Genomic DNA, 20,496 nt, shown 5'->3' with positions numbered 1-20,496 from the left:
TATTACTATAGGCAGTGTTGGGAAGGTTACTTTTAAAATGTATTCCATTACAGATTACAGAATACATGCCCCAAAATGTATTCTGTAACGTATTCCGTTACGTTACTCAATGAGAGTAACGTATTCTGAATACTTTGGATTACTTAATATATTATCATGCTGTTTACAACTACATGAATGTACTATTGCTGTGATTTATTACTGTTACTGAAGGTCCACGGCTCCGAACCGTAGTAAAGGGACCTCTGGCTAATATGGTGGGTTCTGTGTTGGGCTCGTAGCCGAAAACTAGCTTTACTTTGTTGTCTGGGTCAACTTTGCTAGCGAGAGACAGAGAGAGGCATTGAAAGGCTGCTCCAACGGGATTTATTGTTTTTGGATGAAAACACGAACACGGTGTACAGTCGAGTCTTAATAGCTTACTTACAACTGGGCTCGTCAGGCTCTCTTCTTGGCTGCAGTGGTTATTATTATATTTACATGCTTCCAGCTCCCGTTTTTGCTCGATGACAGCTCGTACTTTTCCTTTTTCTCCCTCCCTCGCTCACAGACACATAACGGGTACAGCAGTCCATTCTCCCTGCAGCACGGACTACACTGCCTATGATGCTACATTCTTTAGAGCTATACCTGTAGCATTCTGCCTATTAGCTTAGCACAACAACAACAAAAAGGCCTCTCTCACCCAGGAAACACGCAGAGAGAGAGAGAGCGTCACCGTGTAACCATGGCAACCGTAACGCTGCCACCTGGAACAACAGAACGTAGCTGTCAAACAAAACCCAAACAGTCCTGACCCGCGACAATATGAAACAGGGAAGTACCGCCGTGTAATCCATTTATTTCAACAAAGTAACTGTATTCTAAATACCACCTTTTTAAACGGTAACTGTAACGGAATACAGTTACTCATATTTTGTATTTTAAATACGTAACGGCGGTACATGTATTCCGTTACTCCCCAACACTGACTATAGGCTACACACTTACATACACATAATCATGACCAAAGGAGACTAATAATCACACAGTGTATACTCGCCTACACGTCTGCAATGATAGCAGAAAGTTTATTCCCAGCAGAGTGACGAGAGACTGAGCCGAAGGTGGAACTCTGGGCTTTCCCACTTTAGTCATTGCCTTGACATGTCTGCATGGTAGAGGAAAAGCACAACTCTGACAGTAAGTCTGACTTTGAAAACATACAGCCTCTTTTCTACACACGGATGAATGAAACTCCAAAACAGCAAGAACAAAGATAAAAGAGTTCATTTCTTCTTTGTATGTTTTCCAGGAAGATTTTTGTAAATGCTAAGAGCAGCTATAATCAGTGTTGGTACAATGATGAGGTGTTAAATGACAATATGAAAACAAAGTAACAATGTTCCAGTGAACTGTCACGTCAATCTGCAGCTCCTTTCAGCAATACAGAGCTTTTATACTGACGTTCGGTTCTTTTATTTATTAGTGTAGCAGCGTTGGGAATGTATTTTTGCTGAAACCTAATGTAAAATTTGGAAGTGCATCAGCTGTGATTTGGTAGCACTGCATAAAGGAGCAGAATCTTGCAAAAACATGAAGGTAAATCTGGAACCTTCATAAGAACTTCAGATGTCTGACAAGTAAAAGTCAGTTGTTGGCTTACTCTTAGATGTCACATAGTCTTATTTTCCACTGCAGCAGCAATAAAAAAAGAAGCTTAAAACCCCGCTCTTCACTACCTGATGTCTGTGTTTCCATTTTAAATTTCCTCCTTTCTGTTAAGCAATGGGATTCACTTTTCCCTAATCGTTCAATTATGAACTCTTCGCAACAGTTAGACTTCCAAACTAGTTGCCAAGTCACAAATCCTGTTACATGATCGGAATCACATTTAGAGAATAGTCTTATTATGCTAGCTGTAAAATATTTAACAGTTGGGGAGCCGTAAAAGTTACAGCAAGTGGTTGCCAACTGTCACTCACTGATAGCCCCGTGTTAGCCTGGTGACCTGCCCAGGTTGTACCCTGCTTCTCCTGCTATGACAGCTGGGAAAGGCTCCAGCCTCCCGTAATGCTGAATGGATAAGCAGAAGTGAATGGATGAATGGGATACACTGAATGCTGAAACCTTACATTCATGTATACATTACAGATATTAACTGTACTTTGCTCTGTACTGTACACATGTCTTCTATAAGTCACACTCTAAATGCAGCACTTTACTGTCATTTTTGAATCCACGGCATCTTTCTGCATCTAACTACAACCATAGCCCTAATTCTAACCCTGTGCAATCCTGTGGTTTTAAGATAAGCACTGACATGTAAATCGAAATGAGGCAACAAGAGAGTTTAATTGATTTAACAGGGCTACATTTGAATAAATAAAAAGTTCAGCTAACATTAATCCAAACGTTAATAAAATGACTGCATTTAGCATTTATGTGCATTTAGCTAAAATGTGTTAGCATCAGTTGCAGTTTTGTCTATATAATAATATAGTGGAAATGTTAATATATATTTATGTGCATCAAATTAAAAAACAAATTTACTGAATTACAGCATTGTAAATTGCAAAGTTTTTATAGTATGATTATTGTACTGCAAAAATACATTTTCTCTTGCTGTAGAAGTGAAATACAGTTTTGATACTGCAGCTTGGAGTCACTGTAACTTAGTAGTAGCCTGTTTATTTACAATGTGCAATGCTGAAATAACCACTTCTCTCTTCAGTGCCTTGAGGTAAAGAGCTTTAGCCCACACTTGAGGTTCTGCTGTGATATTTCAGATTTTGTGCCTTTTTAGCTTTTTACAGCATTTTTTTCTTTGGGAACCAGACTGTCTGGTAATATTTAAAAACTCCACCCCCATATCTGGCCGCACTCTTCCCCTCCCTCTCACTCTGACCCTCTTCCTTTACAGTTCACCGTTCACTGTGGGACTCTACACCGGACCTGTTGCATCTGAAGGAGAGGATACTCAGGACACCAGTTTATGATTACGACTCCAAAGGCGTCCCGCGGAAGGAACAGCACGCATGATGCGTTTGCGGCGCTGCGGCTGTTCAATGAAAGAAGAGACGCGCAGCAGAAGAGATGGGTACCGTTCCTGGACTTTCACCTACCCGGTCTTGGGGAAAATGCTGTGAGTGCGCCGTGCTGGCTCTACCTGTAGTGGTGCTTTGGATTCAGCTTGGCGCCGCTTTTAACTTGGACACGGAGAACCGCGTCGTCTTCACTGGACCCCCGGGGAGTTACTTCGGCTATTCTGTGGAATTTTTCAAGAACTCATCCAGGTAAAGTGTCAGGAACGGCCACAGAGCTGGATTCTTTCTCCAGGTCAGCGACGGGAAGTTTTTCGGCTCTCCTTACAGTTTGTAAAGTTCCTCTTTATTTCTAGTGTAAGATTAAAATCTTGTCCTTGTGGTTACTTTACGCAGTAACCCACTTCTCTTTTGGCGCCCCTATAACATCATCCTGAGACACAGAGCAGTATTTTCTGGTAGAGCCACCAATCCTGACATGAGAAACAGATTTTAGATTTTACAAACGCATCTCTGTGTTTGGATCACAGCCTAAATGTGTGTTAACTTGTGTTATTGGCCGTTGTCCCAGCTCTTTAAAGGTTTAAACAGCACGGGCTGGAGGGAAATGTATGAAGTGAAGCTCACATGCATATACACATACATCTCTCTCTCTCCCCCTCCACCACACACACACACACACACACACACTGGATATAGGCCCAACTCTGATTGGAAACAGACACACAAGTGTGTGTCTGTGTGTGATTGAGGGAGCAGGGGGTTAACCTACAGCAAAGTAAGAAAAATGCAAGTCTTATTCTGAATGAAGACTGAAGGGGCATTAAAGGTTTCCCGATGTTCTTTACTGGCAGATGAGGAACTGCCAGGTGAGATGAAGTTAAAGATCAAACCTTCCCCTACAGACAGCCTTTAGCATCACCTATATCTCTTCTCTTCTGGGCACTAGTGGAAAAAGCACACACAGTGATTTTGAAGAATGTGTGAAGTTTATCAAGCAAAAGAGAGGCTAGTGCCATGAAAAACTAAAACGTTTATAGTAGACTGCAATACTTCAGGGACTCAGTCAGTGAAAACATATTCAGTGTAGTGCTGGAAAAGAAAAACCTGGTTTTCCCAGTTTGAATCCACAGTAGCTGTAAATAGAAAAGAAAAAACGACTTTCTTTAAACAACATAAGCCAAATAGAAAATGTTACGATCTGCTGTTATAGCGATGTCGTGTACACGTGTGTTTTAAATTGTCACACAACAAACTGTGATCAGGTTTGGCTAAACTGCTCTATGTTTTATAGCTGGTATGGAAATATCACATAAAAAAAAAGCCTTTATTATACTTTATTAATCCCCTGTAGGGAAATTACTCTCTGCATTTAACCCATTCACTCAGCGAGGCAGTGGGCAGCCACCATTCCAGCGCTTGGGGAGCAGTGTGTAGGGATGGTGCCTTGCTCAGGGGTACCTCAGGGTAGCTCTTCGGTGGATTTGAGCCCCTGACCTTCCAATCATGGGGCGAATGCTCTACCTATTGAGCTACGTCCTCCCCTCCTCCTTCATATATATTTTTAAGTGAGCAGCAGTAATTTATGGATTTGTTTAAAGTTTTTTTTCTTTCAGAAAAGTATTTATTTTACATTAATGTACTCGTATAACCTACTTGAGTCATGAACTGTACTGTTTGTGGAGGTCAGTGTAGCCAGATGTATAAATATAGCCTTTCACCAATAATTAGTCTTTTGTACAATGTGCTGTCAGTGGCTCTAAACAAAACCCCGTCATCTTTTCAACATGTGCTACTTTAATTGTTCATCTCACAGGTTTATACTAAATATTCTAATATGTGCGACTGAATATCACATGTTATATTTTTTTCCATGTAAACAAACAATAACAGTAAGCTAGCTAATGGTCAGCCTTCTCACAGTGCACACTTAAGCAGTAACTGAGAAACTCCACTCTTGTGTCCTTATCATAGACGGTATAAAAGGTAGCTTCCAGGTGTGCAGTGTGTAGCCAGTATAGAAGTGCCTTAAAGCTACAGTCTTTCTTAAGGTCATTATGGAGTGACAACTGCGCTGGTAAACAAACAAACAAACAAACAAACAAACAAACAAACAAACTTCCCTGCTCAGTTTATGGTCTCAGCCAATCATTTTGAAAATTTTGGTCATGCCAAATTTTAGAAAGGAAAATATTTTAGAAGATGCTCATTTGCTGACATATTGTGATTGACAAGCGAATGAACATGTGGTTTCCAAGCCAGGCCCGCCCCTTATGTGTCACATCTGATTTCTAAACAACAAAAATGATAAAACAAACAAACCAACTCATATCCAGCCTTTAAAATGGAACTTCACAAACTGTGGGTGACGTCATAGCGATTATATCCATCTTTTATATTGTACCGTCTATGGTCAGTACATCAGATGAATGCTAGAGTCACACTAGAGAAAGAGACAGGGCAGGACCAAAATGAATGCAACTTTGTTCAATGAACCTGCGATCTGGTTGCCCTTTTGACCGTTCACAGTCAGTTTTCAGATTGACTAGGGTGCATCAAGACAGCGATGAAGCTGTTCAGTCAGTGCTGCAACAGAGTCAGCAGTTAGTGTTATAGAGGGCGGATGGAGCGACCTTGATTATCTACAACTAACAGTAAATTGTACTGCATTACCCCCCTACACAGTCTTCTAGTGCTGGTAGCTTACCAGTTACAACTGAACTGCTAACAAGCTGACAGAAACAAATACCCTCAAAGGTCTCAACCACATTTTTCTATTTTTCCCTGGAGACAAACAAATCCATGTTGGTTTGTCCAGTCAAAACGCCCTGTTTTAGCCAGCTGTTCACAGCTGCTGACAGCCTCTGAAAGATATGTTACATCACCTAAAAGCACTTTATGTTTGCAAGCCTCGATGATGACAGGGTTGTAGTTCAGTTTGGCTGCAGTTTTAATCTGCTTTATGTTACCACACCGGAGAGCAGCTGGTAGCTGGCAGCCATTGGAAGTCAAATGTAAAGCTACTTTCAGTGTTTGCTGGAGTTCACTTACACCATTGTCACCCCTGGGGGCTCACAGACTAAAGTCAATGTTGGTTTAATGAATGTAGATATTTTCATCTAAGGAGGTCGGTTAAGATTACGTGAGTTTGCTCAACTAAGCTTGTGGCAGTCAGAGGGAATATTATGGAGTGATTCCTGAGATGTTGATTTACACACATCTTTTTTTTCTGCCTATGCTGAACAATACCACATTTTGTCTTCCACCAAATTCAAGCGTACTGACAGCAGACAAATGCAGCTGAATGTCTTCCTGTGAATCTAGTGCTTGTTGCGATGAGTAAACAACACAGGAAAGGGATGCAACTCCTGAATTTTTATTCTGCTGATGGGATAGTTTCTGCAGGCTGTCATGCATTCTGGCAGTTACTTCGCTGTCTGTCTGTTGGGAGCCTTGGGAAACTTTCTCTAGCTCATATCAGGTGCTGTGGTGAATAATTATACGTTAGGTTTTCTGCTAGGACAGTGCATGTATTCACTTAGTAATGAGAAGCATTTTGGGATGACATTATTCTTAATTAGGCTGGGAATATGCGGATGAGTGACTTGGTTTGGAGAACAAAGTCATCTTATGTTTACTACAGCTTTCGGAGCTGTAGACAAACAGTTAAATCCTTCTCATGTGCTGAAAAACTTCTGTCCTATCTGGAATGTGACAGAAGTACAAAACACGGCATATCACATATCAGGTCATTATTTATTTAACAGGAATTATGCAGCAGAAGGTTTGGCAGTTTGCTGTGCCGGTGCATTCAGGTGTTAACATATTGCTAAGGAAAAAAGACATCAGCACTAATCTTAGAGATAAATGGGAAGGGTTATAAGGTATTTTCCAAACCATTTGTTGTTCGTTATTCTACAGTGAGGAAGATTATTCACAAAGTTGAGCTTACTCACTACAGGCGTCAGTTAGCATGTTAAATGTTAAAGTTAATGACAGTAATGAAGAATGGGTTGTTGGGCAGGGTTGCCAGGAGAAAGCCCCCTTTCCCCCCAAAAGAACATGGCAACCACAAGGCTTCTTTAACAGTGTTCTTCTAAATTCTCTATATAAAGCGCCTTGAGGCGACTTTTGTTGTGATTTGGCGCTATATAAATAAAATTTAATTGAGTGGAGTGTATATTTGGAGTAAACCAAACACAACATATCAGCACAAACATGCACATCATGCCAACTACAAGCACGGTGGTGGAGGCGTGATGATCTTGGCTTGCTTTGCAGCCACAGCAGCTGGACTCAACCATGAACCGCTCAGTATACCAAAGCATTCACGAGTGAAATATGAGGCCGTCGGTCTAACAGCTAAAGCTTGACCCAATTTTGATCGTGCAGTGTAACAATGCTCCTAAACAAAGCAGCAAGTGTTTAACTTAATGGCTGAAAAAGCAAATCAGTATTTTTTGCAGTGACCCTGAAATGGTGTGATGCAAACTTCAGTGAGCTGAAACTGTGTTGTAAAGAAGAGCAGGTCCACAATATGAGACCAATGAAATCATACAGCAAACGATTATTTATTACTTCAAGTTATTGCTGCCAAAAGTGGGTCTCCAAGCTACTGAAACATGGGGTGTCCTTAGTTTTTTACATACAGCTATTTTGCAAATACTGACACAGTGTAATATGGCATGTGTCAGGTAATATTTGCCTAATTTTATGACACTGATAATTTCTGATTATGTCTTGATATATAAAATCTTAGAACAGACGCAGCATGTACTTTCTTTTTGCCATGACTGTAAAGTTTTCGACACCAGAAGGATCTAGAGAACAATAAAGCTGCCTAACACCTAATTGGCTTTAAGGTGTCACTGACTATATGGCTATTAATGGACTGAAGGATGTATAAAAAATTATATATTACATACTAATTATATATGTTCATCTTAGTGAGATACTGTAGTGGACTGTTTTGCTTTTGTCTTGCTTGTTAAAACACATAACTCAACGTTATTATAAAGCCTGTTCATAAGTACCGCATAATAAATTGATTATTTTTAATTTCTAATGGTCCTTCCAGTATTACAGTACGCAGTGCTTCAGAGGTCATGAGGGCATTTCTAACACTGTATTGGTTTGTTACTTAACACTGATTAGCAGATATCTATATCTGTGCATTGCAGCTGAAAACTGGCTCCAGAAAAACGCACGTGTTGGTGAACAAAATGCTGTATTGAGGCTTTATAAGGAAAACTAATAACCAATGTAATGTGGCTACATCCAGGCTGTAGTCTGCAGTGTTGAAATGAAATTTCTTACAGACGTTTAGAATACCAAGATGATTTTTTAAAACTTCCTGTAGTCTCTTACCGCCACCAAAATATTCTTTTTTTCCACTACTTTGGTTCAGTTTTGGAGATTAGGTTATTACACTTGCCCATTGCTCTAATTACTCATAGAGGTTCAGTAATGATCTCATGGTCACAAGTAGGGACGGGTATCGTTTAGGTTTTATCCGATACCGGTGCCAAACCGGTACTTTTGAAACGGTGCCGGTGCTCAAACCGGTGCTTAAAGAATGGAGAACACAAAATTGGTCCAAAAACCTCTCATGTTCAGCTGTTCTTTTGTAAAAAGATAACAATGTTAGCCTTTTCTGCAGCTATAGGGCATATATGGTATCACTCTTGGCTGGAAGCAGTGCTTAATCAATGAAAAAAACACTAACTTTGTCCAAAAACCTCTCATGTTTAACTGTTTTCCACTTTTTCTTTGGTCATTTTAGCCTTTTTGGCCAGGGTGAAGGGAGTATCTGCCATCAAACAAGAAGACAGCTGCATGTAGCTATGATGGTGTTTGCTAGTTCACCTTACATGCATTAATGTAATAACGTGGTTAAACTACTCAACGTAAATTACACACGAACAACATTAAGCTACCGATGTTGCTAACTCCGGGTCCGATAACAGGCACCACACCTCCAGTAGATGTGCTCGATGTGAGGGCTCGCAGCAAGCTATCAAATATGGTGCATTTCTCGGCTTTAAAAAAAAAGCGATATGCGTCGCCAGGTGTTTCATCTGATTCGAGGTGTTACCTCCTTTGACAGTATCACAGTATCAACTTAAAGCACTTGTTGCAGGCTGCTGAGTTTGCATCTTTTGCTGTGAAGTACAGCCAGACTTTTGACCGCTTCGCCTTGGGCATTTTTAATCTGTAGCTCTGCTCTAAAAGAACGTACGTACCTGGACCCGCCTACTATCCTCGGAAACTAAAATGATTGGCTGGAATCCAAAATGTATCATTCCATACCAGTTGGTGGCGGTAATGCACCTTTCAGTTGTTTGCCAACCGCCAATACAAATGTAAGGAAGAAGAAAGTGTATCACAGCTCAGGAAAAAAAAAGCACCGAAATAAAGCACCGAAATGTGCGCTGCTTTTCGGTCTGGTTACTACCGTTTATGTGAGAACCGGTGCCATCATGGCACCGGATACCGGTACCCATCCCTAGTCACAAGTGTAAAGACACTAAGGGAGCAGCGTTTCAGGGCATTCTGGGCCACACACAGATGTGTGAGTTCAGTGAGTATATTTACATGTTAACCAAATACAGCAGATTTTTGGTATGGGGGTCCAGTTCATGTAAACACCATATCCTGTTTATTATAAGAACCCAGATACAATCTTAAAAAATCTGAACAGTGACAGCACTGTGATGCACGTCAGCAGTTCCCAACCATGCTAATCAGGTTGTGTCTACAGACAGTACTGATCCCTATCACAGGATCAATAGGCCTGCAGGTCATGAGCAGTTCTACCAGTTCTTTGTTTGGATCATTTTACAGACCTGATGTGGTGAAACTACACAAATAAATATAATTTTGTGTATAAATATGCCACCATGAGGACACAACCTATTCTGGAATAATGTGACTGTGAGTAAATTCAATGGAGGTCATAAATCTTTCACTAAAAATTATACGTTGTACTGCTCCTGAGCTTCTTTTCTGTTTGCAGCTGTTCCTGTTGAACATGAGTTCAAGGAAAGGAATCCTGTAATTTCGGGTCTCAATAGAGTCATTCTACTGATAAACATCCTATTGTTCAGGATTTGTAGCTCTAGTGTTTTTAGTCACCTCAGAGAGTGAATAAAAGTTATATACTGATTTGAAAAAGTGAGCCACTGAAAGCCTGTACCCTGCACTCCTTAGCGGCTGTGGAGTGAATGGTTTATAAGGAAAGCTCATCCAGCCGTGTAAATATTCCTAAGACATTTTGGGGGATGGGGAGAGTACAGAGTCTGTCTGATATCTGCTAATGTCATCAGTCACCACTGTCTTAAGCTGTGCCATTTGCTCTGGGGGTTTTTAGCAGGGCTGCATGAATAACAGGTGTAGCTGTATATTTGCATGATATTTATCTACATCCATGCAAGCAAATGTTTAGAACAGCTTTTGATAGGTCACGTTAATGTGTGTTCTTGCTTTATTGATTTCCAGACTGTCTTAAAGTATATCATGAAAACATGCACAACCATCTCAGGATACTTCTTGTCTACTCTCCTATTTCTTTCACCAATGTTTGTTTAATTTTCTAGCTACAAAGCAAAAGTATGTTTAGCACGAAAGTAATAACTGAGAGATAGAAATCTATATCTCTTTAACCTAAAGGAGCTGCCACATGGTTGTGCGCTAAGTGAAAACACTGAGTTACTGTATTTGCATAAATAGCCTCTCGTCATTGTAGGACAAAAAAGCAAATGACCACGTCTTTGTCTTTCTAAACAAATCAAAGGCTAAAACCATACCTAAACAAGGCTTTGAGAAAGATGATTGCTATTCATTAAAGTGAAAAAGAGCTACAATACTCTGGGACCAACGTGTTGTCATCGCAACACTTTGAGTCTATAATTTCTAAACAGGTCACAGTCACCTACGTAGGACCAAATATAAGAACAGAAATTTAACTATAACCAGGATAGGTCCAAGGTCCAATTTATATTTGGAGAAAAAGGCTTTGTTCTGGGATTTTTATTACCTTTCATGTGAGAACATGAAGCTGGAGGTGGGCAGAGCAAAACAAGACTGTAGCCCAGAATAGACAAAGCTGGACTGGGACTTATGCAGCACTCTGAGCTTTTAGCAGACAACATACATGACATTAAGTCAGACACAGGATGAAAGGAAGAGTCAGGTTAAAGTGGGTTGCAAAGCAGATTGCAGGTGCAGAAAAAACTGCCTTTTAAGTTTGCCAATAGAAACCACAGAGGGGTATAAAGTGAACCTTCAGTGATGTGGACTAATGTGTAGAAGGCGAAACTACTAATTTTGGAGGCAAACTGGACTTAATTGGGAAAAAAATGTACATTTTTTTTAATGTATATCAGTTAATTTCACCCCTGGTTGCAAAGACTTGGGAGAACAAAAACTGCATATCTTTATTTCCCAAGCCTGGAGTTAAGGTTAGGATTCAGATTGGGGTCAGAGCATTAAAATGGAGGGCAGGATAAATGACTATAAGTCTTGGTGTTGTCTGTAGATTTATGTTTAGCAGTGCCAGACAACGTCCTGTAACTGTATCTAACATCTGGTGTAAAAGTAACTGGTAATGGCAGGGATCAGTGGGAATGCTGAGGTAATAGCTACAAATTGCTCTTTAAATGTTCTTAACATACCTCTATGAAACAGTTGTGCTGAACTTTAATAACTTCCATAAACAAAACGATGTGATCTAACTTCTCAAATCTTTATGGCTGTGTTTTCATAGCCGGCAGTACAGACTGTCAGAGTCTGGTTTCCTCTTTGTCATCATTTGAGTTCTGATTAAAGGAATTGTGCAGCATTTGGGAAATGGACATATTTGATTTCTTGCTCAAGTGAAAGGATCATTTCTGTGTTCATGTCTAGAAGCTACAGCCAGGAAGGGTTCATGACTTTCTTACTGTCTTGAGATCACCAAAAAATGTATGTAGATATAGTTTGGGAATTTCGCTTCTGTACAGAAATTGGTAATATTTTCTTTTCTGCTGCTCTAGCATCAACATTTTGATCGGTGCCCCGAAAGCCAACACCAGCCAGCCCAACGTCACTGAAGGAGGAGCTGTGTACATGTGCCCGTGGAGCCAAAATAACTGCACCATTATCAGCTTTGACAAGCAAGGTAGGGTGTCTCGTTAAATCTAAATTAATGGTTGTCTTCTTTGCACCAGCGCAGATAAAAATCATGCTCAATATTTAAAATCCAAGGGAGACGATTCTCCCTACATCATAATCACAGCAGCGGCTCGTAGGTCATATTGTTCCACAGTATTAAAATGTCACTTTCCCCAAAGGTACCGTGAAATAGTTGAAACAGAATGTGTAGTAAACGCACAGCTGTCTTTACCTCGCCATTAAAGTGGCTGAGAGAAGCTATGGGTAGCTTCCCCAGTTAAGCGCCGCCGTGCTTGACCTTGAGGTCAGGAGTGCGGCTCCCTGCCATCTTCCATCGCCCGATCTAGGGGCCATGTGTTTTGATTGAAACTAGCCTTTGATGTCTTTCCTGAGTTTTAATGGTGACTGAGTCTTTCCTCAACCCCACCCCTCTCTAAGGTTTCCACTTTGGGCAATGAGCTGCGTTTGCAGTGTTTTCACAGAGCTTTGATTTTTCTCCTCGACTCAGGGCCCAGTGTTGTGAGTGCTCTTTAATTAGCGCAGAGTCATTACGGGGACAAGGACCCCAGAGGACCTGGCCTTCCCCCGGCCCTGCCAGGAAAACAATCACCTCCATCAGAAGTGCAGGAAACGATAAGGACCACCGTTTGAGGATCAGAGGGTGCAACTTATCACGACCGACTGTGTGCTGATATCAAATTGTCGTTTGCACAGACCGAGAAATGTGGCTGTGCAAACTCTGCGCACATAAATATACACTCGCAAGATGTTTACAAACACAAATGGTCTCGGAAACTTTACAAACACAAATGGTCTCGGAAACTTGATATAGTGTATTAGAAAACACTTAAAACCACGCTTACAGTCACATTTACATTCAGTAGTCTCGCTTTTCCCATTTCAGGCCTCAGGATTAATGGTGTGTTGGAGGACGTAGGCCAGACTCCATTAACCAAACAGGCACACTGAACTGCAGCCAGGAGAGTTTAATGTCACCACTCTAGTAGAGACAGCAGGAACATTAATCAAGAAAATCACCACGGTTAAGCTTACAGTTAAAGCCACATTATAAGTATAATTTACATTATTTGAGTGCTTAAACAGGGACTGAAGACAAGTGTTCTCATTCAGGCATGCAGAAGGCGTTAGGGTTTGTTAAGCGATCAGGGATCCTGAATGTTCCTTTTTATGCGTGTGAGACAAAAAGCATGCGTGTGCAAGAAATTGTCCGATAGCAAATCTCTGCAACTTTTATTTGCCACTTAGTGAAGTGGTTCTTGTTTTAACGGTGCTCCAAAGGACATAAAGGCAACTTGGCTCAGCTGAGTCACGTTTTGTGGACCAGGAAAAGCAGTTGGACTTGGAAAACTGTCTTAGTTTCCCAAATTAATTATTTTAACAGAATGTCCCTGAAAAAGCAAAAATCTGGAGGTGTAATGTTGCTGAAGTTGCAAGATTAAAACTCTTTGGCACGTTCTCCTTACACTCCACCAAACCTTTCCTCATCGTTGCCTTAGTATTGCCAGGGCCTCTTCTTAAAACACATCTTGACAATCAAATACGACCGTTTGGGTTACAGTAACAACAAGGTCCAAGTCCTTTTGAGCTGTTTGATGTCTGCCATAGCATGGAGGATGGATTAAGACTGCAGACCCCGGGAAGAAGGCCATAAAATATCCATGTAAAAAGCCAAGAACATGTGGGGAACTCTCTCAAACGAAGCCCAGACAGCACAAGTCAAACACAACACGGTGATCAGAGTTAAAATAGCAACTCCTGACATCACTGAAGTTTCCTTCTAGTCCTGCTTTCTGAGAACCAAACTGTGTGGTAACTATAAATCTTTTGGGTTTTCTTCTGTGTTTTCACAGGTGACCGGTATTTTTATATAAATGACGTGAACACTCAGGTTGAGTTCAAGTCTCATCAGTGGTTCGGAGCTACTGTGCGTGCCCATGGTAGCAGCATCCTGGTAAGAATAGCTCATTGGCTAGCTTGCATAATTTTGCTGAAGTGACCTGTAGCATTTTTGTTTAATTGAACAGCTGTTAACATATAGCGCAGACTTTGTTGTCAGTAATTCTTTAATATGGGGTTTCGGAAACACATTCTCACACCCAACAGTAAACTTGGTCAGCACACTTTATCATTGCATTTTAACACAACAGCTAGATCAATAGCTTAAGAGACCAGGAGCAAAACCTCAGGACAAGCCAAGTGGCTCTTTTTTTCTACTTCTTCACAATCGTCTTGGTTTGTTTGGTGATTTGGTTTGGTAGGCGACTAGTCAGCTTATGCTATACTATGAGTTGGCCATTGAAGTTTCTTACTGTAGGCAGCAAGTCCAGAGTCTTAACAGATTTTTGTCTCGTTACACACTCGATGCACTAGTAGCTTAACAACTGAAAGGAAGTTTAAGAGTAAAGTTAACATTTTTTTATTGAGGCTTCTTTCTCTGGTCTCCAGGCTTGCGCTCCCAGATACTACTGGAGGACTGAACACGACGTACCCTTCTCCGATGTTACAGGAACCTGCTACCTCGCTGTAGACAACCTCAAAAGATTTGTGGAGTTTGCACCATGCCGAACAGGTAAGCTAGTGCAGCAACAGCTACCTTTCAGGGGATTTCACATCTTAATCCACCAGGTGACCAGCAGCTCACCCACAATTAGGGTTAGCGTTGGATTTGTACTAAAATGTTGGATAAACCTTTCAAATGAAGTCTTACACACTCATTTTAGCATTATACCTTATGATATAAGCCATCATAGGTGCTAACCATAACCGTAACCCCACTCCAACTCTGTGTTTGTGTTTGATGCATGTCAGAGTGATTATTTCTGAAAAGCTTCAGGATAACAATTTGGTAACAAAGCTATATATTTGGATTACACAGGGTTTGGGTTCTCTTATGACAACTTAAACCTTAGAGAGTTATTCTAATTGACACCCTACCCCTAACTACAGAGGTCAAAGGTTGCAACTCCATTATTGGCAGAGATGTTATGAACAACGTGAAGTTGTTGTTCAATAAATGTATTGATATTTAATATGTTTTGTTGCTGCTCACTACAGAAAGACATGGACCTGCTGGACAGGGCTATTGTCAGGGGGGATTCAGTGCTGACTTCACCAAGGTAAGAGAAATGTTTGCTAGTTTTACGCAGGAACATGGTCAGTGTTTCTCTCTTTTGGCTGATCAAAGCAGTGGAGATTACACTGTGTGCACCAAACATGCACAGTTTATTTGAAACTGGTGACACACAGATTCCTCAGCTCAAACTACTTGTGTGTGTGTTTTTCAGGATGGGAGGGTTGTGCTTGGAGGACCAGGCAGCTTTTACTGGCAAGGTGAGCTGAGAGGAATGTGATGCCGTATGGCTATTTTAGAACACATCCTCCAGTGTTGTTTTCTTCTTCATGGAGAGTGGATAAATAATTGGGAACCAAAGTTCGAGATACACATGCCTCACGACCCTTTGTTATTGGTCTGTTCTGAAGGTCAGCTGATCTCTGCCACTACAGAGGAGATTGTTAAGGCCTACTATCCCGCCTACTTTCTGCTGTCGGTCGCCGGGCAGATTCAAACCCGACAGGTGCAGGGAAGCTATGATGACAGTTACCTGGGTAAGGAAGCACCTTTACCATTCCCAGCATAAACCCGTCCTATGGGCAGTTTTTGTTTTATCTCTGTTTTCTTAGGTCTTTGTTATCTATATATAATTCTTTGAGTAACAGTAGAATGATCAACAATGCCCACAAAACACTGAAAATTTACAATGAAGTTTGACAAAATAAGAAAACATTTTCAGTTTTACTGGAATGAATTGTTGTCAGTTAAGTTGAATGCCTGTGATGTTTAAGACCATCACTCTGTATTTAGTGGTGATGCGAACAAGTTTCTGTTGTCTGAAGCTACCTAAGGGCGACGTGCGTTGAACTTGATGTGAAACAAACACATGCAAACAGAAGATCACACTCTGGGGGGCCAAATCAACACGATATATATACAAAAATCCAAACAACTGGGATTCAAAATCAATTTTTTAAAATACATATATATGTTGCATGTATGCTTACGTCTTGCCAATGCATCACAAACTATTTGTAGTTTTTTATCCAAGAATATATTTATTTTTATTGTTTATTTGCTGTCATTCTGTGTATAATACCTCACAGCATTCATAGCATTGCCTAAGTACAGGTGTAGTGTGGTATAAGTAGAGTATAACTGGCCAGCAGATAGCCCTGTGGTTCTGCTTGCATGGAACAAATAGTATGAAAGTAAGAAGGATTATTTTCTTTGTTTCCTGACTTCCAGGACTTGTGAAAAAATGTATTTAAAAAATGACTTAGTCTGATGGTTAGAGTTAGAGTTACAGCTGAGGTCACCACCGACTTAGACCTCAAAGATTAATAAAAAGGGTTACGTTATTTTTTCGGATTAACGTTTATAGAAAAATGGAAACAAGCTTTTGATGAGCGACAGTCAGAATGATGATTTTTTTTGTCCCATGGTCACCAAGACTTACAAGAACAACTGAAAACACAAAAAACTACATATTCTGATGGGGCAACGTTAGTGTTGGTGTCACGATGATTTCCACCTCACAGGGTTAAGGCATGTAGGCAAAAATATACTTTTATTGTATCCACCACTTCAAGCTGTTGCTGTCCTCTCTCCTGCAGGTTACTCTGTGGCTAGTGGCGAGTTCAGCGGGGACGGTGAGGAAGGTGAGGGTCATATTTACAGTACTGAGATCCAAAATGCATGGCTGAGTGCGGGGATTGCTGCTTTGTCTCGATAAACGTGTTTGTGTAGTAACAGAAAGGTGTTATTAGCCTTTCAGGAAGCCAAAACATTCACCCTCCCCCCCCCCCCCCCCCCCAAAAAAAAAAAAAAAAAAAAAATCAAAATAAATCTGATAATTATGTTGTTACTTTTCTTTTCACAGATTTTGTCACAGGAGTTCCAAAAGGACTCATGCTGTATGGTTTAGTAAGGAGTTCCTATGTTCTTCTTGATTTTTGCAGTACAAATAGGAAACGTGAGGCAACGTGAAGGTTCTCAACGCACGGGTTTTAATGGCTAACTCTCTTCTGTTCTGATATAGGTGTCCATATTAAATGGAAGTGATCTGAAATCTCTGCTAAACCTGACAGGGGAGCAGGTACGTACAAGTGTGACTGGATGTTTTTTTTTGCCTGACTGCTGTTTTTCATGTATGGTCCTATATTTAAAGTGGCATGTGCAATGGAGGGTTGGAGATGAAGGAATTTGCCCTGTGGAGAAGAGGCCTACGCCAGGGTCAGAGCTGCAGGTCACAGCTCGTGGTTTCTAAAAGCTGTTAATCAAACCCAGAGTTAGCAGACACCAAGACAGTGGTCAGCATATTGATTCAGGATGTGCATTTTTAAAGACAGTCAGAGCTGAAGAGCACCAGTGCTGAACAGATTAATCACGTTGGTATATTTAGCTCAGTTAGTCATCGAGCTTTTTTGTTGTTAACTTTCCATGCTGTGCAGCTGAAGGTGTGAAATGTTATCTGTTAACCACCTACTTAATTTCCTGTGAAAATGTAAGTGCTAGATTACAACGTTACCCTTTACTATCATTAAAATGCTATTTATCAATTCTCTAGTGGTGGAAAAGGTGAAGGGTGGTGATGAGTCATTTGTAGAGGGCGTTCAGAAGCCCCTTTGACCTGGAATGGAAATATGAGTACATGTTTCATTTACATCCAGAATAAATTTTCCTTCTGTGTTTATTGTATTTGCTTAAAAGTGTAGGTTAAAACCAGTAAATGAAAAGGACAATTTTTGTCACACATTTTGGTTTTATTAATTTAGCTAAATTTGGATCTTGTCCCTCAACTCTGACACTGAATTGACTTTAGGGTGGGGTTGCAGACAAACTGTAGAAGGGGAACAGATACAGCAACCAAAAACTCTTTCCCTGTACAAACTGTCATGTGACACAAAGGTAACGGTATCACTTGAGTTGTGACATACCAGTTACGTCATTAGACTTTGCTGATGCGAGAGCATGTGACACCTGGACTCATGGTAAAGCATATGGCCAATCGTGCGTTTATGCGTGTGCGGCGCAGCCTGGGAGGTCATCAGTAAGTGCTCAGAGGTGTCCATCTGAGGGTGGAGGGCGCCGGATAAACTGTCAGGTCATAGTGAGAGTGATCTGGTGTAAACTCCCGGCTAATGAGGCTCCTCTCTCTGTTGCTGGTCTCTCTATGGGTGCTCAGACTGTGATGTAGAGATCAGCTGTGAAAACACACCAGAAAGCTTTTCTCCAAGAGGTCGTGTTGCTTTGCTGTTGAAAACGACAGTGTCGGTCGCTTGGCAGCAAAGTTGCAGAGCAGTACAGCGTCACGTGTACAAATGCAAAGTGGGTGTAGGTTAAATTGTTGGCTCTACATATGTAGAGTCAATGAAGAAGTTTAAATTAAACTTCAGAGTTAGCGGTTTGACTGCGTTGCTCATTAACCTTTGGTCACTAACCTTGTCTGCTTTTGGTGTTCCACTTTGTTCATCAGCGACAGCTTCTTTGGTGAAGGGCAATTATAAACTACCATCAGCATTCAGGTTAGGGCAGCTTTAATGAATGAGTAAAAAAAAGGCTCTTAATTAAAGACAGACAATGCTACATTTACATCACCATCATTTGTTTGTGGACTTCATACTTAAAAGCCTTTGCTTCAGCTTTATGGCAAACCCTACCAAGCTGGTTAGCAAGCTGTGCCCATAAACTGTAGGGTTGCAATGTCTCGATGCATGCATCCAGGTAGGCAAATGCCAAAAGGTTGATTCTGTACATCCAGATGAACAGAATCAACCTTTTTGGATGTAGGGTTGCAATGCACACAGACACGGATGTGTCAAATTTTTCTCACCAAGACTGGAGGTCAAACATTTTGGACTGCTTCACAGGTTTTTTTTTTTTTTTAGGTGATTTCAATTAAAAAAATTCTGCAAAAGGCATGAGCAGCATGGTTTTTTTTTTCGCCACTTTGTGAAATACAACAACAAAAATTTGTTACAGAACTTTGTGGCCTGGTCCTCATCTCTACAAACCTGACGCAGTTTGTCGAGCTATTAAAGGAAACCCAGACGTTGTGGCTGATGACTGAAAAGCCATCAGTGGTTGACTTTTCCAAGCTTGCTGTTCTCACCACAGCTCACCAGACCTCGGAAGAACATTACCAGAGCACTTGATTGTGTTTTCTTGGACTTTGAGTGTAGAGCAAAACAGTGATGCCAGAGTTTTACATTGCTGCATTAGAACTTGATCCTGAGCCTCAGTGATTTATGTTACGAGCTGCTTTGCATGTGCACGACGGGAAAGCAATCCTAGCATTCAGTGTTGTTTTTCACAAAGGTTTCCAGTGTTGGAAACCCTTCAGTGACGCTATACTACAAATCACTTTGAAATCAGAGTCAAACGAGGATGTAACGTGACCCTTATTTATCATACATGCTCATACATCGCATGAAATTAAACCGGAAAGCCCAAGTCCCACAAGCATTTTCTTGGGGTGTGCTTTAAAGGAGTTGTAGTTGTCAATCCTCAGACCCCCTACCTCAACTCGAACTTACAGGAGCGTCAACACTGATGTGGAGGAGAGGAGACCCCAGGGGATTGTGGGATTGAGAGAGAAAAAGAAAGCTTCTGGGGGTGGTGGTGGAAAGATAAAAAGGAAACGTAGAGAGGGAAAATGAAAGAAAAGAAAGGGATCTGTGTGCTGTGGTATGATTACAGGCTAACTGGGTCTTGTTTGTAATGCATTCCAGATGGGGTCCTACTTTGGCTACGCAGTGGCAACCACTGACATCAACAGCGACGGGTAAGCGACTGTCATGGTGGCACAAAATATCAGCAGTGAGTGATGAAATGGGAGAGATACGATCAGCTAAAACAAGAAACTAAAAACATTTGAAACAGAGGTCAACAGTGTGACTTTTGGACATTTCCCACAGTGGTTCAATTACTCATGCTTTCCAATGTGTCATTAAAATTTCCCCCCGAGAGTATTCTTGTTCTGTGCAATGGGTTCTTTTGCCATTCTCACTTCCTCACTTCCTTCTTCTTTTAGAATTTCAAAATTTACTAGTAGAAGAGTCACAGTGTAGCGAGTTAAACCCTGAGGACGTTCTAAAGCTCACACCCTTCTTTGTTCCGCTCTACACTTTCAGTCATGATGTCACATACAGTGTTAACCTCACACACTGTACAGTATCTGTGTAGAATAAGAGGCTTTTCCAGAATGTTAATGTTACTGGAAGTCACAGTGAAAGGGCAGTTAGGCCA

General features: G+C 41.0%; 1 protein-coding gene across 1 annotated transcript in view; it reads left to right on the top strand.

Annotated features, from left to right (window-relative positions):
- Positions 1 to 2,912: 2,912 nt before the first annotated feature.
- LOC102778531 (integrin alpha-5-like) overlaps positions 2,913 to 20,496 on the top strand; it is a 54,640-nt gene continuing 37,056 nt past the window's right edge. The window contains exons 1-11 of the mRNA XM_087840499.1: positions 2,913 to 3,275; positions 12,056 to 12,180; positions 14,045 to 14,145; positions 14,640 to 14,763; positions 15,249 to 15,310; positions 15,479 to 15,524; positions 15,675 to 15,800; positions 16,863 to 16,907; positions 17,129 to 17,172; positions 17,288 to 17,344; positions 19,980 to 20,032. Of these exons, the coding sequence (XP_087696625.1) occupies positions 3,076 to 3,275; positions 12,056 to 12,180; positions 14,045 to 14,145; positions 14,640 to 14,763; positions 15,249 to 15,310; positions 15,479 to 15,524; positions 15,675 to 15,800; positions 16,863 to 16,907; positions 17,129 to 17,172; positions 17,288 to 17,344; positions 19,980 to 20,032 (983 nt within the window). The 5' untranslated portion in view covers positions 2,913 to 3,075. The remainder of the gene's footprint in view (positions 3,276 to 12,055; positions 12,181 to 14,044; positions 14,146 to 14,639; positions 14,764 to 15,248; positions 15,311 to 15,478; positions 15,525 to 15,674; positions 15,801 to 16,862; positions 16,908 to 17,128; positions 17,173 to 17,287; positions 17,345 to 19,979; positions 20,033 to 20,496) is intronic.

Source organism: Neolamprologus brichardi, chromosome 5 (assembly GCF_056152115.1).
Source record: "Neolamprologus brichardi isolate AB-2024 chromosome 5, ASM5615211v1, whole genome shotgun sequence".
NCBI classification, from domain to species: Eukaryota; Metazoa; Chordata; class Actinopteri; order Cichliformes; family Cichlidae; genus Neolamprologus; species Neolamprologus brichardi.
The sequence above is the reverse complement of the archived record's forward strand: the minus strand, read 5'-3'. Positions and strand labels throughout refer to the sequence as shown.